The sequence below is a fragment of the Rhinichthys klamathensis genome, unplaced genomic scaffold, assembly GCF_029890125.1.
Source record: "Rhinichthys klamathensis goyatoka isolate OS25496 unplaced genomic scaffold, OSU_Roscu_1.1 h1tg000369l_1, whole genome shotgun sequence".
NCBI classification, from domain to species: Eukaryota; Metazoa; Chordata; class Actinopteri; order Cypriniformes; family Leuciscidae; genus Rhinichthys; species Rhinichthys klamathensis.
Genome location: NW_026606877.1, coordinates 1,784,154 through 1,802,700, shown reverse-complemented (window position 1 = coordinate 1,802,700; position 18,547 = coordinate 1,784,154). Strand labels below are relative to the sequence as shown.

The following is an 18,547-nucleotide window of genomic DNA, read 5'->3' as shown; positions in this document are numbered from 1 at the left end:
AACTGAAATTCCTATTCAAGAAACAGAAGATCAGATGTCATCATCAGTGCCTACAACTCCGAGTGAGACTCCACCATTTGCTTCTCATGAAGATGTTTCTGAGGCCACTTTGGTTGAAAGCTCACCCCCACGGTCACAGAATGAAAGCAGTGCAGAAGACCTTGCATACACAATGATCGGGCAAACAGTAGATATTCCAGGTAGGATGTAAACACTGTTTTAAAAATAAATTTAACATAATTTATAGGCTACTGTACTTTCTATACCTATATCAATATACTTGTTTTTCATATGCACAATGGCATGCCTATATCTTCCCTCTTACTGCAGGTGTTCACTCCTGTTCTGATGATGTTTGCTTGAATGGCGGTTCTTGTGCAAAAATAGGCAGTGCTCAGATCTGCAGCTGTCCACCTGGATACAGTGGTGAACACTGTGAAATGGGTAAGCTGCAGTGATATTTTATTTATTTATTAAAAGTGCACTGCATAACTTTGGTCTCTCTGTTGCCATCTGTGGCCGAAACATGAAATTGCATGTTACTTGCAACCTTGTTTATTTTTGTTTACGTTGTGCTTCGGCAATGCTGTTCTGCGCAGAAGAAGAATCTGATAGTTTGAGCAAAGTCTGTCACTATAATGCTGGACCTTCTTTACTCTGTTTATGGACATGGCATAAATAGGTCAAGGCAAATTATGTAAACCATTAATTTCCCACCAAATACATGCCAACAGTTTTTTTTCCATCCAAAGTTCGGATTTTAACTTATGTGCAAAATTGGAATATCGCATAAAACATTTGCTAATGAAGCACCGTTTCAATCCAGCGAGTCGAAGAGAACAAAATTGTCACTTCCTGATAAACTGGCGCTAAATATCACTAAGAAAAGTAGGAGAAGCTGCTGTATATAATAATTTTCGTATATAATAAATTACTTGCATCTCAGAGCGCGCAGACGAAACGCAATACATGTGTTATCTATCTTGCTTTCGGAGGCAGATGCTGATGTTTGGGAACACAGTCGTGTAAGAGAGTTCGGGAAGATAATTTTACCGAACCACTTTGACAAAAGACTTTGCTCAGGCATTTCAGAACAACCAAAACAGCATTTCAGATGCTGTGTAAAAAGATCGTTCCACTGGTTAGTTCAGTTATTTCGTCCCATCGCGCAAAGTCACAAGTTTTATGCGCATCGAGTAATTTATTCTGTAAATGTGTTTCCATCGTAGTTTATGCATATGTTTTCTTATTGAAAAAAAAAGGTATCCGACTCAAATGAGCGCATACATTTGTTATGCATTTTTAGAATTATAATAGTATAAAAATAGGTGGATGGAAACATAACCACTGTTGTCAATCAAGGTTAGACAACTTTTAAACTGTTTCAAACTAATTTTTTGTCAATAATCGGATTTAGTTCATTTTTACTCAAACATATTTGGTAGTGCATCTTAAACTTATCATCATCTGGCTTTTTGAACTTATTGCACTTCAGTACTACATTATTTACTCATCATATAATTTTATTTATTTATTAGACATTGATGAATGTCACACAAACCCTTGTCGGAATGGAGGAACATGTATTGATGGCCTAAACTCATTCACCTGTGTATGTCTTCCGAGTTATGCAGGAGCACTGTGTGAGCAAGGTAAGATTATATTTATCAAATAATCATTTGTTCAATACCTAAGAGAGGTAATCACTGTAGTCATCACACTAGATCTTTCAACATGCTGATATTACGTGACGCTACTGTAGCCACTGAGGTTGATGTGGAGATGTAACAAGTGAACCTCTGAACATTCATATGAGGTCATTGCTAGATGACATTATGCTTGTGACTCACAGTTTGGTAGATTCTGAAAGTTGATAGATTTTGATCTTATGTAAGAAATTGTGTGTTCCAAAACCGTTTAATGCTAGCAGACAGACAAAGTGATGCTGTACTTTCCACTATTTAAGGGGATACCATTTCTCACAGCTGTTAAGACCATCAGCCATCACTCTTTCCCCTTATTACACTGTAGACGTTGATTTACACTTTACATGAGTGAGATTACCTTCTTGAGAGTTTTATCCCCGTCAAACCATTACAAGTGTTTATACACATTAAAATGCTTCATAAACGAAAATACTAATCATATCAAAATCTCTCACATCTGACTTTTGTCAGAATAAAAACAACTGTAAACTGTCGTCATGAGTGCATTACCCTCTTGAGTACGTTGAACAATCTCTTTACTTATCTTAAACTTGAGATAGCATCAACATTACAGATATGAAGAAGTGTCTCTTGTAGAGGAACTGCCTCCTGTTACTACTCAGTGATTCAGCAGTGACTCAGAATGTAAGTGGTTCAGTCTCAGGGGCCGTTCACACAGAACTAATTTTTGCATTTCTCTGTGCTTTTTCCCCATTGCTTTTCTATGCACATGCGTTAGAAAGACTTGTTTGACCATTGCACTCACGTCTGTCATCTTTTGCAATGTCTCGCACATGACACAGTGTTTATAAAACACGTTTTTAATTCCTCTGACCAGTTTCTCTTGTTTAAAACTGTAAAAAAGGAGTTCTCTGTGAATTCCCCCTCAGAGTGTTAGTGCGCAGACAGCTGTTTACAGAGAAAGCAGAAATTGCAGAAAACTGCTGAATGCAATCAATGCAAAATTAAGTAATTATGTCATTCAAGTCGTAATTATGGTTTGTGTATTTTAACATATATTTTTACTGCTGTTATGCATAATGGTTAATAATTTAATGAGGGTTTTTAATGATTTGACTCTTTGGAATGATGTATTCTTTGTTGTATGTGACACATCAGGTCTGACATTTTCTCTCCTGTATGTTAATTTGCTGAAGGTTTAGATATTTCCCCAATTAGTGGTTCTGTCAGGGCAAGTCTGCTGCAATCACAGTGATTTCAACAAGCAATCAAAGCTATCAGCCTGATGTTGAGCAGGGCTGGTCCACAAACAGACAGTAAAAGTTTGCTTTCAGTTGGGCTAAAAAAACAATTTGTCTTTTCAAAATACCATGTGAACGCTTTAGTCTGACTGAAGTTGTACCAGAAGAGACTGTGGCTCAAAAACCAGCTGTAGCTTGAGTGTAACGGCGTACATAAACATACTTACTGTTATTGATAGGACACACTTTATTTGCAAATTTAATGCAATCGAATGCTGATCTAGAAACAATACTAATAACTTGCTGTGTTGATAATATGTTTACTTTAAAACTCTTTGAATTTCCCAAGCGGTTAAAGTGGCTATTTGTTTGACAGAATTTACTTTGGTATAATATCTTTCTTAACCCCTTACAAGTCAGCCCCAATTTTGGCAAGTGATGCATTCATGGCATACCCAAAATAAAAAGGTTTCTGCTCATAACAATGCCTCAGAGCAAAGCATCCAACCTTCTCCACAGCACTGCAGACATTCATATGCAAAAATTAATTGGCTTCTTGATATGATAGACACATGGAAGTAACTTTTGCTCTAAGTGATATCGCTCAACTGGCATGTAATTTAAAATGAAGATGAAAGGGAGTTATATCATATTCCCTCAGGTCCAGTGTGGGTGGGAAATCATTCTCACTTGAAAAGAATGCCACTGAACAAAAGAGGTTTGATTTATTGTACTGATAAGAACAGCCTTACAGTGTAAGCCCAAAGGTAAGGACTAATAAAAAGAAATTGACAGCAGACAATACGAAGCACCTTTTTTCCGACTTGCAACAACAGGATTATCTCAGTTTCAGGGTCTACATGCCAATCTTATGTGTAGTAAATCAACAGTAATGCATACATGCTTTTCCACAGACACCGAAACATGTAGCTACGGCTGGCACAAGTTCCAGGGCCACTGCTACAAATACTATCCTCATCGACGTAACTGGGACACAGCAGAGCGTGAATGTCGTCTCCAGGGGGCACACCTTGCTAGTGTTTCGTCCCATGATGAGCAGCAGTACATCAACCGTGAGTATACATACAACAAGTTATGGACATTCTGTCTATCATCAGCTCTAATTTACACCTTCAGTTACATTTCCATGCAAACTAATGATGATTATTTATGAGGAAGGATACTTTGCTAGTGAATTTACCTTTGTTTCTCTCTCCTCTTGTAGGCCTCGGCCATGACTACCAGTGGATCGGTCTGAATGATAAGATGTTTGAGAATGATTTCCGGTGGACTGATGGTAGAGTTGTGGTAAGAACATTCTTCAAAACGTACTTATTAGTTTCTAAAATGTGTTTTGAAAGAATGGTGTTGATGCAAACATACAAAGTTTACTTTTTTTCTTTAAAAATCTACTACTATAAAAACAATGGGAACTTTAAGCAAGAATGTGTAGATGTGAAAAAAAGGAAAACAGAAGACATATGCAAACAGCTCCCTGGTTCTAGAGGTGTTCCTCCATTGAACATGAAAGTGGCCAATTACTGTCGTTTAGTCCTGACTGGGCTCTCACTTCAAAGATAATGGCAGCATTTTGTGGGGAAGGGCCAAAAAAGCCCTGGGGGGCATGAGATAGGAGTTTTCAGCTGTGGAAGTCCTCTCAGGACTGGAGGATAAAAATAAAATGAGTTGAGAGGAAGCTTACAGGTGTGGACAGGTAATGAAGGTGTGAAGGATGAGCAGCACCTGGAACAGGCTGCACTAAAGATAATACAGACCTAGATTGTGAGTGGGTGACATTTCAATCCATTTGGTATCAGTGAGGTACTATAAACAAACCGCTGGAGTTTGCTCTTCTCTTTTTCTATTCTGTTTACAGAAGAGTTACTCTATTAAGAGTTTGTTTCTTTATGCATTTAAGTATGTGCCATTGGAGTTATCCAGACGGTCAAAAACTGCATTACGTCAATTTCCAAGCAGGGAGCGCACATTCCTTTTGTGAGAGAATAATAGCAGGATGTTAGGTGAATTGTGTTTGAAGAAGGTAATATTCACAGGCTTGCTGAAAGATCGTAGCTCCGATGTGCGTCGATCGGATATACTTAGCCTACGCTATCTTTAATATATGTACAAACTTTGCAGTTTTAATTTAAGCTAAAAATGAGATACCCTATAGAAGAGTGCCATATACATTGAAATACATATGTATATTGTCCACAGTGCATTTGTCCACAGACCACAGCTGAGAAAGATGACTGCGGACATCACATCTGCACCATGTGGTGTGTGCAGGGGGAAATATAGTAGTTGGACAAGAAAAAAGAGGATGCAGAGAAATATAGCAAATAAAGTTTGTCCATGATAGTAAATTACTCTTACTGTGACTGCTGGTTGTTTTTAAAATGTCTCTGTAACATTTAAGAGCAGGTATCTGTCTGCTTCTGCTACTTGTTCAAGGGCAAAGTGTGCACAGATGCTGGCATGACCTTGATTAATCCCTCCTTTGACATTTATCTTTTGTGTATAGTAGACCTACTCTTGGAGTATACGGCCAATAAATCAAATCCTTCCTTGAAAAAAAAGTAAAAGAGTTCTTTTTTAATCTTTCAAATGCATTACGCTTCTCTCTGCAGCTCCATATTGCAGTTTAGTAAATGTACTCAGCGCCCCCTACTGATGTGTCTGCATCACTGTCATTTTAATGGCCTCCTATGTGTTCCAGTATGAACATTCTCTGCTTGAAAGCCTTTGAAGGCATTAACACTGTGTTCAGTGCTGTATATTGCTGTTTTTGACCCAGATTGAATTTGAAGTGCTGCGGCTGTAACAAAATCAAATTATTTTTAGACACTGGCATAAGTGTACATCATATAATTATTATGAGATCTAAAACAAATTTCTTTAGGATTGTTGTCTCCCTCACATTACCGTTCTCATCTCTAGCTGTATGCTTCCCCTACAGCAATATGAAAACTGGAGACCGAACCAGCCGGACAGTTTCTTCTCCTCAGGGGAAGATTGTGTGGTAATGATCTGGCATGAGGACGGCCAGTGGAATGATGTTCCCTGCAACTACCACCTCACCTTCACCTGCAAGAAAGGCACAGGTGAGGTTTCAGCTTCTGGATGAAGATCATTTATAGAATAATATTAGGGCATGTATTATTTTCAGTCAAGGTTTATCTGTGGTTGTTTGCAGAAAAATCTAAAACTGCTCTCATCTTACAGTCATGCCTATAAAGCATTTTAAAAGAACATTTCAGATTCAGTGCTCCACTGATGGTTACTCTGTTGTCAATAGTGTCCTGCAGTCAGCCTCCTCTTGTCCATAACGCCCGCACTTTTGGCCAGCTGCGCCCACGCTATGAGATCAACTCCCTGATCAGGTACCAGTGCATAGATGGCTTCATCCAGAGACATGTTCCCACCGTTCGCTGCAGAGGAGACGGCTCATGGGATTTGCCTAGGATTTCCTGCACGAGTCGTAAGTATTCTGTGAAAATCCAACAAAGCTTTTTAAGAAACCATCCCAATATAACATTTATTTTTTTATATATATTTGTTTTCTCTTATGCTCACCAAGGCTACATATTTGATCAAAAATACAGTAAAAACATTAGTATTGTGAAATATTATTAAAGTTTTCTATTTGAATATATAAAAAAATGTAATGCATAGGTGAACTTAGAGCAGCCATTACTCCAGTCTTCAGTGTCACATGATCCATCAGAACTCATTCTAATAGGCTGATCTGGTGGTCCATAAATAAATAAATAAATAAATAAATACATTTAAAAATGTATTATCATCAGTGTTAAAAACAGTTGTACTGCTTAATATTGTTGTAGAAATAGTTAGATTTTAGGATTGGATTTTAAGAAATTTTAGGATTGTTTGATGAAATAGAAAGTTCAAAAGAACAGCATTTATTTGAAATAGAAATCTTTTGTAACAGTGTAAAAGTCTTTATTGTATATTTTGATCAATTTAAAGCAGCCTTGTAGAATACATTTTATTTTCTTCTTTATTCGTTTTTCTTTAAAAAAAATAAAGAAAACTAATTCAATGTACTTTTATTTACTTTCCAGCCTCCAACTTCCAAAGGTTATATACAAAACGGTATCAGACATACAGAGGAGTCCTTCACAGTTATCCGAAGAGATCTGCAGACAAATCAGTTGATGTACTACGACGACACCATCGCCATGGTGTAAAACACAACCGGACACAACACTAGTTACTATGGTGACACAACCATAATGTAAGGTCCATTTTAATGTATTTTGATAAAATGTGACGGACCTGCCTGCTGGCTGAAAGAAAAAAAAAAAATAAAGAAAAGATTATGAAAAGGACCTGAAATAGGTTCAACATAGAGTGGAATATCACTGGAATGAAACAGTGTTTTTTTTCTGTTTTTATCTTGGAAGAGAGATTTTTTCATTCAGATCACATTCAGCTGGCCTCTGAAAACACAAAAAGATTCTCTGACCTGCCCTCCATCTGTTCTGCTTCTTGGGAATACGCAGTGCCTTCATACATTATAACATTTTACAATCCAGATATAGTGAGCTATAATAGTGCAATCAGAATAATATTAGAAAGTTCGTGGCATTTTAGCCTGCAAACATAATGGTACATTTTTAACACACTAAACATTGCTGTATGATTCCTTGCAGTCTTTCTTCAAGTTTACAAGAACCACAGGAGTATACAGACATCCTGCTGCTTACTGAACAGATGAGCAACCATACATGTGAATGTGAAAGAATATATTTATATACAGTAGAGAGAGTGAGCAATGGCTCACATTGAGTTAGTGTTTGTTGTGGTAGAAAAAGGTCAATAATTTCATGAAAACACCTGTATGCCCAATGCAGTGGATGGTTTTGATATCTGAAAGTCAACACAGTATGTTTAATACTTTGACTTTAAGGTATTCAATATTGAAAAGCCATGTAGATTTTAGATTATTTATATTCCTCTGTTTGATGTCTCTTTTAAGTGTTTACAATGCAAATCTTGTTTCACATACATTTAATTCCACCAATTTTTTTTTTTATACATATATAAACCAAAGAACTTACTGTATGTATTTCACATCATTTCAACTTTCATGTTCTTTTTTTTTTTCTTGGACTTTTTAAAACTACTTTAAAGAGAATGTATTTTGTGAGATGCTTAAAAGACTTGAGCAAATGTCTTTTTAACAAGATGCCTATAATTTATTTCTTGAGCTGCTCATTGTCTTCTCATTGTTGTAATAAAATACAACATACTGAGGATTTAACTTGGCCAAACTGCACATTGACAGAATTCAGTATATTAGAGTAAAGGACAGTGTGTCAATAGCTGGCGTTGATGTGATTAATTGACGACATTTACAACTCACAGGATTTAGATGGATTTCGTTATGACATTTGGGGTGTATCAATGGACCAAACGAAGAGGATTCATAGTAACAGTTTGTTGTTGAACTGGTCATCCATTTGTTTATTCCCAAGCATTTTTTCTTTAAGATCTTTTCATTTGTGTTTACTTGTTGTATTTTTTTTTTTATTAAGTGCACATATCTTTTTATATTTATAGTATAACTTGTTTATTGTCAAATGTGATCGTCTAGAATGTTTGTGAAATGGAAAAATTGTAAGGAACTTTTTTATGCCTTCTATGTAAACAAAGTTTATTATATTATACTGGTGTTCCTAGTATTTTTTCATTCTGATATATAGAGTGAGTTTTGACTATAGGGAAGGGCTTAAAGGTTAATATTATAACATAGTTAATAATTCTCAAACATTAACTGAGGCGACTATAGCATGTTAATATGGGGCGTAATTCGATGTCTTTTTAAATTTACATAAATCTAATATATTACTCTAATATAATGAAATGCACTGTGACTGGAGTAAAGACATTGCACTTCATGTGATTTAGTATAACTATACAAATAAATAGCTAAAGTATGTGGTTCATCGGCAGTGCCTAATGTTGACCACCAGATGGTATCAGTTCACTAACACAAAGACACTTGAGCATCTGAATATAGTTCTATCAGATAGCAAAATTATGTAAATTATGTTTTCTGAAGCTGAGTTTCATTGAAACATTAATGATAGTCAATAAAAAATAGTTAAAATGTTTAAAAAAAAAAAAAAAAAGTATAATAAAATAAAAATGCAAGGTTTCTTAGTTCTAAGTTAAACATTGTAGTGTTCCTAGTGTTTCAGTATTAGTGTTCCTTAGTAAAAATGTTGAAAAAGTTCTCTAAAAGTTAAATGTTAGTTTTGAGGACAAAAAACAGTTGTTCATTTGCCATTTGATTTGATATTGTGTTTTCTATTGTAATAACAGTCAGACATTGCACTTAGGATCTGTTGTAAAGTTGCATACCTTTGTGGATTATAGTTTTATAAATATGTTGCATTTAAAGTCGCAATGTAATGTAGAAGGAAAAACAGACTTTTGATGTGCCTCGGGTGTTTGAAGTCCCATTGCTATATTTTCAGTTGACATGAATGTATTTCCCTGCAGGTATACCGCTGTGTCATTGTTCATTAATACTTGTGGTTTTCTCATTTATGTCTTGGAAGACAACCATTTTCCATTTCAGAAGTTATTTATTTATTTATTTATTCATGTTAAACATCTGGTATTAATCTACATGTAAAAAAAGGATGAATTAGTCACAGAGTATTTTATAATCAGCAACTTTCCCTGCAAATGCTTCCCAGACGTCTCATAGAGATTCTCATAGATCTAAAGTTGAGAGAGCTACTCTGAATGAAGTATTTAATAAATATCCTCATATTATAGGCCTACACACACACACACACACACACACACACACACACACACACACACACACACACACACACACACACACACACTCAGTACCATGATGAGAACTCTCTGTTCCCAAAAGAAGTGGAATATGTGGTACTATGCAATCAGCTTATTTCATGTTGTTTTAATGGTTTTTGTTGGGTAATTTAATCCATGCCATGGCCTATAACAGTGCCTATAACATCCATGGTTATAGGCACTGTATATTTACAACACAGTTTAATGGAGAAGAGAACAAAAGCCATTTCAATTTTTATTCGTTTTTATTTTTCATTTAAAATTGATTTCATTCATAAACCGTACACTGCACTTCAAATTAAAAGAAAAGAAAATGATATTTTGTGCATAGACAAAATCAATTTATGTTCGCTGTGGCTTCTGCAGTTCAAAGCTTAAAGGTGGAGAATCTTTTCCCCTCCCGATCCCATAAACAAACAACATCTATCAATGCAAAGTGACAAGTAATAGATGTTACGTTCACAGATCTCATTATCTGAAGTCAGCCACACTTTGCCTGTCATAACATTCCAATGTTAGAATCAAACTGTATGTATGTGTATGTGGTTTTTAGTGCTGTTTCTCCCTTTTTACAGAGAACAGTGGCATTACAACATCATTAAATTGAGATTTACGTCATCTACACTTAAGCAACTAAGGCTCAAGCTAGTCTTGAAATACCACTGGGTCCTAAACGATTCTCTCAGAGTTAATTATGTAGTTCTCTGCCATATAGCAAAGTTCAATGCATCATCAGCAGTTTGTCAAATTCTGTCAGTCTCTGGTGAGATACGTGTCAAAATGTGATGAACACATTTAAACAACTTTTAAAATCTTCACCAAGGCCATCAAGTTCAAAACTGAGAAATAGCTTCTCTCATGAATGAAAACAATAAAATAAAATAAAAAAATAGAGCAAGTAACAGGTGAGAAAGTACATCACAATATTGTAAACAAAGGTAGACATGAATAATGAAACAATGGAATTATTTATGAATATAAAGCCTTAACACTACAGGCCAAACACATTCATTTGATATTTCAAACAGATAAAATAAGGTCACAGTTCATAGCACTGGATAATACACCAACACAAGAAAAGAAAAGAAAATAAAAATATATAGCTATATAGTTTTAAGGAAATTATAATTTGAGTAAGATCACAAAAGTGTTTCAGGAAAAAAAAAAAGGTGTCAGGTCCATTTACTCATTTACTTTGCTTTTCTGTTTGGGAAAGTTTCAAAAACTTTCTGTCAAGTTTATACTATTTGTTATGTTTAAATATTGTATTGCAATGTCAAAATTTAGATTCTTGACAAACTCACACACCTACTACTTACTAAAAGGGCTTTTCATCAAAATGGTGTGACTTCAACTTTCCTTCCAGCTGAATATACTTTCTGAATGCAGTTTGTGTTTGTTTTTCATACATATGGTGTACAAATCTACATAAAATGTAAATGATAGATAAAATAACTGTTTACAATAATATTGTAATGTGAATGTTGCAGTACGGTCTTTACAGTATGCTTTCTATAATAGTTGTCACAGGATGAACGTGATTTCACCTAATGCAAGATGTTCCTGGAGCAAGATCTTTGTTGGTGCTGGAACAACATTCCAATCAACCAATCAGATTTGACGGACATGTTTACAGTTAATGTCAAGTTTAGGCTTACAACCAGGGTTTGGTGCGTCTACATCAGTGTTATTCACCTGTGATTTCCCTCTGATTTTAGGGATAACTCATGGGTAGGGTTAGGTTTAGGGGTAGGACAAAATTTTCAGGCAAGAATGCTGTTTCAGGATCAACAAACTATTGACCCAGGAACATGTCTTACTTGGCAAAATCACGGTGACCATTGTCACAGTTAAGGCTAGTTCATGCAAAAAATCCTTCATAAGTTTGGAGGAGGACACCGATGTATTGCTGCTCTTTGGTTGGTGACAGGTAATGTGAAATGAAGCGCTTCACGGTTGAGGTTTGTAGCAATAGACACCGTACAGCTTCTGCTTTTTGTCGGGGAAGCCAACAAGGCGAACCGCAGCCTCCGTGGGGCTGCAGTTCTTCCTGGGCCTGGAGATAGGGTAACGAACGCTACCGTCGGCCAGCCAACCGGCATCACAGCGGTCGTATCCATGCAGCTTCCAGGCAGCATACATATGGCCCACCTTTGCAATCTCAGCTCCATCTCTCTCGCATGCATTGACAGCCTCCTCATAGTCCAGCTTCCTGGGCTGGATCAGGTAGTAAAAGAGGCCTGTGATGTAAAACAAAGAGTTTCAGGGTTGTGGACACATACACTGCTAAATGTTATACACCATTTTATACTAGAATTTAAGAATTTAACTGTTTAACCCACCTTTAAGGCTGGCTGTGAAGCAGAACACATCATAGCGGCTGTTGGACTTGTCCCTACTGCCGTAGTTTCTCAGTCCGGCTGAGGTCCTTGCGCCTCCACAGGGCTCTCTGGGTTTGGTGATGGGATACTGCACGGTTCCGTCATTGAGCCAGCCGGCATTGCACCAATCCAGCCCACTTCTCCATTCCTCATAGAGCTGCTCGAAAGAGGCGACCACAGCGTCCTGCTCCAGACACGCAGCCTCTGCGTTTTGGAAGTTGAAGTTGTACCGCCCCAAACGAGGGGAGTATGGGAAAACAACTCCTGTGAATGAAAGTGAATTTTCCCCTGAGGAAAAGTTTGACTGAGTTTAACATTAGATTGATTTGATGAATGTATTTTATGACCGCCCAAATTAACGAACGAACAAAGAGCGATATTAGTAAAAGCCTAAGTTTTACATAGTTCCCTGCTTAGTTAAAAAGATTTACATGGTACAGTGTAAGAAAAAAAAAAAAAAAAAAAAAAGAGAGAACATTACTTGCATGGTTTAGGCTTTTCAATCTTATACTCCATTGTTCCAAGGTAACAATGGCTTGTTATGCCAGCCTGCTTCATTATGCTCATGCACCTCACTTTTCTGTGTAAAGATCTCCATTGTTTCTCTGGAACCAAGTCTGCAATGGTGGTCTTGGCCAAGAACAAGAACTACAGGGTATTACAGGAGAATGAGCTAATGATAAGTGGCAAATACAAAAGTTGAAAGAAGCATACGCGAGCATCTTCACATTTCAAGTGCTAATGTGTAGCTCTGTGGTAATGTTGATGACTGTTTACTAAAATTACCTGTTCAAATACAAATTCTGAACTATATAGAAAGTAAATAAAATATGTTTGTAAAGTAATGGCAATGTGTTTTAGATTACAGTCAGTTCATTTGTCAAGTGTGCTGCACAAGTCCTGAAAAGTGAAGCCAACAATACATTGTATGGGTCAAAATTATTGATTTTTATTTTATGCCAAAAATCATTAGAATATTAAGTAAAGAGATCATTTTCCATGAAGATATTTTGTAAATTTCCTACCGTAAATATATAATATATAAGACACTTTGGTTGAAAAGAGCCTGCTAAAGTAATAAATATAAATGTTAGAGGTTAAATGATTACTTATGTGACAGCCTGAAAAACTAAAGTTACCTTGCAATTCAAGGTCCACTTCGGCAATCTTGTCATTAAGGCCATTGATGATCTCACACCTGTATGTGCCATAGTCCTTCAGATCTAGGTTTGTAATAACCAAGGTAGCATCATTGCTATCCGCCTCCAACAGGTAAGCACGGTCCTCAAAATTTCCATAGCTCCTCTTGTGGAACCCCATGGACATCAACACGTCGGTCTCTGTCGAGTCATCCTCAAGCTTTGTCCACTTGATTCTGTTTCCAAACAAATTGGACAGACCTTCCAGTTTGCAGGGCAGAGTTATATTGTCTCCTCTGTTGGCGTAGACCTTGATTCTTTCATCTAAAATGAAACAAATAGAGGTTTCTATCTCAATGGTTTCTTTGTATTGAAACCACACAGTAGGTCTAGTATATTTGTTTTATATGTTTACAATGACAGGATGAGTTTAATTATATGAGATTTCCTTACATACTTTTATTGGTTTGATTTTAATTGCTATCCATATGTTTTGTCTTAAGGTTTTAAAGAAGCCTGCAATCTTCACAAAATACGCTTGCACACAAACTGGGCTACCACAGACATTATTCTCCCATTTTGTGTCAATAAAGACATATGTTTCCCGACCCCTATTAAACTGTTTGCTAGCTGATGCTGTGTCTGTAGTATTAGTTGCTATGTCTTCTTGTGGTTAGGGGCATAATTGTCTCATTCAGTTCCTCAAGATGTTTCCTGATCTCTGATTGAGCCTTGGGAGGCCCTAATCCATCACAGCTCCATGATGGAAGATTTGATAGATATCAAGGAAACTAAAACCGACCCAAGAGTTCTCCATCCCAGCTATACACCGCTATCAAAGTGTCGATTGCACAGCAGACATAATTCGATTTAGCTTAAGGCACCATTCAGTCTCTCTTTTCCCTATGGTTTAAACTGTATACAGATGTGCTTTGCCAAATCAGTCAACCTATATTATCAAGTAAACTCAAATCCTTTTTGTTTATCTACAGCATCAACGGATTCATGTAAGCATGGGCTGGGCAACCTGTCAATCTAAAAAGATTAAGACAAAGACAAAGGCACTTTTTCTGTTAAGCCATGACCAGCATGTTCTGATAACCTTTACACTCAGGTGAAGTCTATCTGCAGGAAAACCTCATATGCTCAAAACAAATATGGGACTCATTAGCAAGACTTTCTGCCGTTTGCATCAAACCATTTACTTTAGCGTAGTCCTTTATTACTCCTCACTTGACTAAGCTGGAAACTTCTTAACCATGTGCCAAACCTGTGCTCAGAATGAATGTATACATGTTCTTAACATCTGAGCTGTTCTTAAACTGTACTGTTCTCCACCTTTAATTATACAGCACTTAGTTCACATTATTACCAACTGATGAAATATTCTCCTCTTTCCAGAAGTAATTAAATCCTAGCCCATTTCTTACAATCATTACCACATCTGATTCCTTTTTACACTTCATTGTGAGTCATTCACTCTCTCACTCTCACTTTCTTCCAAATAAACTCTCGCTTAGGAGACAGTGTGCCAAATTGGCATGCTGTAACCAGAGGGAACAGATGAATAATCTCTCATCAAATGATCAAGAACACCCTCCAGTAATGACAGCAGCTACCAGTTTTGGAAATTTATAACTAAGCTTTTTGGATTAGGGCTCCACACATGCAAGAGCTCTATTTGTTGGCTGACTATCTGTACACCATTGCTGGTGTGATTTTGTACCAGTTTTGCACAACTCTCAAATATCATCTCAAATCCTCTAACCCATAATGTTCTCCATATACCCAACTCCCACTAGTTCCCATGACACCCCATCCCCCATCTCCACCCACCCTTTATTCCTGCTCTTGTAAGCAAACAGAAGGAAAGTGTTTACTCTTGAAAAGAAGAATGGAAGTGCCGTGGTGGTTTAAATATTTAAGTGCCTCTTTCCCACCGACCAAGAACTCAGCTATTTGGTGTAAGAAAGGATAGATATTAATTTAACATAAATGGATTTTTTTCCCCAGAGAAAACTATAATTAAAGTCCGTGACTGAAGGAGTCATAATAATGTAGTAATAATCTAAATTATTATTATAATAATAAATAAAGTATTACAAAATTATAACAACAAATAACAATAAGAAATATTATTTTAATATTATTAAAAAGTTAATTTAATAAAAAAAAAAATGCATAAATAAAAATAGAGCAAGAGAATAAAAAAAAAAAAAAAATGTTGAAATAAACAGGTAAAGTAAGCAAGCAGACAAATTATATTTCAAGTAGTTAGACAATAGGTTATATTACCAAGTCATCAGATACGTTTGCAAACTGAAGTATAAACAGAGAGGGTGATATAAATTTAAATTAAAACAATCATTCAACATTGCCATGTAATACATGTGTTTGGGTCCTATTGACATCTTGTACACATCTGCTGGATAAATGGGGTTGGAGTCCCACAGTTTATATGGTTGTGAGGAACACAACCCTAAATGCATAAAAGCACACTGATTAGAGCTTCACATCTGTGTATACAAGTGACACATGGAATCGCTCCCTCACAGTCAGCCAGTCTTGATGGCTAAACTTCACTTCCTACACTTTGCTGAGCAAGCAGAGGTCAGTGGGGTATGAACATGAATTATTGCACACAGCTGGACAGCACTCCCACTATCATAACCATCCAACTTCTGCACTGATATTTAGATTCTGCCTCTTTCTTCCCCTGTTTGCATGTGTTATAGTGAGTTTATTTGAGAGTCCTTCCTTTATTATCTCCTATTTTCTCTCGCCCTTCACACACAAAGCCATTATCTATCTTTTTCACACACCCCCTACTCAGCCATGCCTGACTAATGGCTGCATTATGTCTTGAACAGAGCCTCCGTGAATCAGGCCTGTCTTGAGCAGTCGCTAAGTGTCCTTTCACTTCTTCCATCGGTCCCTACCTTCTCCCCATCAGCCCCAGTACAGCCCAATCCATACACACCCATGCATTTACAGACCATTACATCAGAAGGAAAATAACTGCATTCAGAGAGGGGCTCTTTACATTTTCAGAGGCTGTTAATCTTGCTGTTGCTCCTGTCAGATACATACATTCAGTGGCTTCACTGTAAAATCAATGGATTTGGCACAGGCCAGCATACAGCTGGGAATATACAGGTCCAGTGTGTGGCTCTTCAGCCACTAATATGCTCCTGACATCACTGGCTGTCAGGAACTGATCTTGCATTTACCCTCAAGAAAAGGTAATAGATCTGCACTCAGGTGTAATCAGCCGAGACATTTTTCACAGTCAGTTCAGTGTTGGCTCACATCCTCCACTAACTGTCAACAACTGTAAAACAACTGTTAAATTACCTGCAGCAGATGTTTTGGAGCTTATGAAAGTCTGTGGTGAGCTGCATCTTTGTGCTTGTGTGCATGTGTATAGTGGGAGGAGTCTTGGAGTATTTTAGAGACGAATAGTGGAGTAATACAATTCAAATCTGGTGATAGCATTGAGGAAATTATGTTCATCCATGGTAAATGTTTTTTTGTCTTATCCCTCATTCTTATTAGCGTTTAACTTTGATGATCTAATTTCTATAAATTATACTGTGCAGTTTTTGAGCATTACATGTATCTTACCACATTCTCATCTGCACATTTAGACACATAAACAGATGCATTCTGAAAAATAAATTCATTCATCCATTCATGCACGAAGGGATCAAAAGTGGTTCTTACCTTGTGCTTCAACATGTAGACTGCTTGCAAAGAAAAACAATGCCAAGGAAAACAGAGCGATCATATTGTCTTTTTGTTTCTTTGCCTAAAGGCCTCTTGACTAGAAAAGCAAATTTACAAAAAAAAAAAAAAACGCGCAAAAGAAATAAATGCAATTGGGCAATAAAACTGGAGAGTCCAGAAAAATGCTTTCTTCCCGTTGTTGTCGATGTAGGTGTTGGTAGTTGTGCCACAAGAAAGATTGGGCTCCTAAGAGGTCCATTCAAAAGGCTTATATTGAAGCGCTGGCCAAATGTAGCCACTCCCCCTCCCCTTAGAGTGAGATGAAGCCCATCACCCTACATTGTGTGTGTGTGTGTGTGTGTGTGTGTGTGCGTGTGGACTCCCTCATTTAAGAACAGCTTCCCTTTCTGCCATGCATGGCTCTCCGTTTAGATTTAAGGGGAGACGTGCGGACTTCAATGTGTTGTTTGTGCTGGCTATATGGTTAACAGGATTTATATAAGGACTAATATGTAACAATGTCTTTAAAATGAGAAGAAAAAAAAGCTTTAAAGAATGGAAATATATATATATATATAAAAAACGGCTTTTGTGACATCACATTGGTTTAAATACAGCTTAAAGGAGAACTCCGGCGCAAAATGAACCTTTGGTCTAATTACACATTGGTACCTAGTCAACCGTTATCTGAGATTTGTTTTCATGATTATCGAATGTAAATAGTTTTATCTCTAAAAACAGTTTAGCCTATAAAGCTAGTATAACGGTAGTATATTGGGCATAGATCAATGACAAATAAAAATCGCTTGTTAATACCACTAACAAGGCTCAAAATAGCCCCACACTACCACGGTAGCATAATGAGGCTCCCTACCTTCAAACCGAAGCATTGAGAACTTTGTCAGTGTCCAGACAGTTTAATAAGAAGATATTTTAAACATACAGTCAACTTCGTGTATACAGGCAGAAGCCATCTTTGAAATACAGCCTTTACCAGTCGATCTACGAACGCCGATCCAAGCCTGCTGTTCGCGCTCACCTTATCATTCTCACCAGCGCACTTGGATCGGCGTTCGTAGATCGACTGGTAAAGGCTGTATTTCAAAGATGGCTTCTGCCTGTATACACGAAGTTGACTGTATGTTTAAAATATCTTCTTATTAAACTGTCTGTACACTTACAAAGTTCTCAATGCTTCGGTTTGAAGGTAGGGACCCTCATTATGCTACCGTGTTAGTGTGGGTCTATTTTCAGCCTTGTTAGTGGTATTAACAAGCGATTTTTATTTGTCATTACACTATGCCCAATACACTAGCGTTATACTAGCTTTATAGGCTAAACTGTTTTTAGAGATAAAACTATTTACATTCGATAATCATGAAAACAAATCTCAGATAACGGTTGACTAGGTAACAATGTGTAATTAGACCAAAGGTTCATTTTGCGCCGGAGTTCTCCTTTAAGTTCTCCAAATGTTGATAGATCAACTTTATACAGACATCTTGTCTAATAGTATATTAATACCAGATACT

At 36.9% G+C, this 18,547-nt stretch overlaps 2 protein-coding genes across 3 annotated transcripts in view; one reads left to right on the top strand and one right to left on the bottom strand.

Annotated features, from left to right (window-relative positions):
• vcana (versican a) overlaps positions 1-7,331 on the top strand; it is a 49,304-nt gene extending 41,973 nt beyond the window's left edge. Inside the window, exons 5-11 of the mRNA XM_056233378.1 lie at positions 331-444; positions 1,539-1,652; positions 3,823-3,981; positions 4,134-4,216; positions 5,868-6,012; positions 6,207-6,389; positions 6,994-7,331. Coding sequence (XP_056089353.1) covers positions 331-444; positions 1,539-1,652; positions 3,823-3,981; positions 4,134-4,216; positions 5,868-6,012; positions 6,207-6,389; positions 6,994-7,142 — 947 coding nt within the window. The 3' untranslated portion in view covers positions 7,143-7,331. The remainder of the gene's footprint in view (positions 1-330; positions 445-1,538; positions 1,653-3,822; positions 3,982-4,133; positions 4,217-5,867; positions 6,013-6,206; positions 6,390-6,993) is intronic.
• A 3,387-nt stretch (positions 7,332-10,718) lies between these two features.
• On the bottom strand, positions 10,719-17,291 carry hapln1a (hyaluronan and proteoglycan link protein 1a). Of its 2 annotated transcripts, none has more exons than XM_056233379.1 (4): positions 17,013-17,291; positions 13,290-13,613; positions 12,112-12,438; positions 10,719-12,009 (listed from the first exon to the last, which is right to left on the bottom strand). In XM_056233379.1, the coding sequence occupies exons 1-4, from the start codon at positions 17,074-17,076 to the stop codon at positions 11,720-11,722; spliced, it is 1,005 nt and encodes a 334-aa protein (XP_056089354.1). In that variant the 5' UTR covers positions 17,077-17,291; the 3' UTR covers positions 10,719-11,719. The 2 variants fall into 2 exon arrangements, with proteins under 2 accessions (XP_056089354.1, XP_056089355.1); XM_056233380.1 differs by having other exon boundaries at positions 12,112-12,414; positions 17,013-17,289.
• Positions 17,292-18,547: the final 1,256 nt, after the last annotated feature.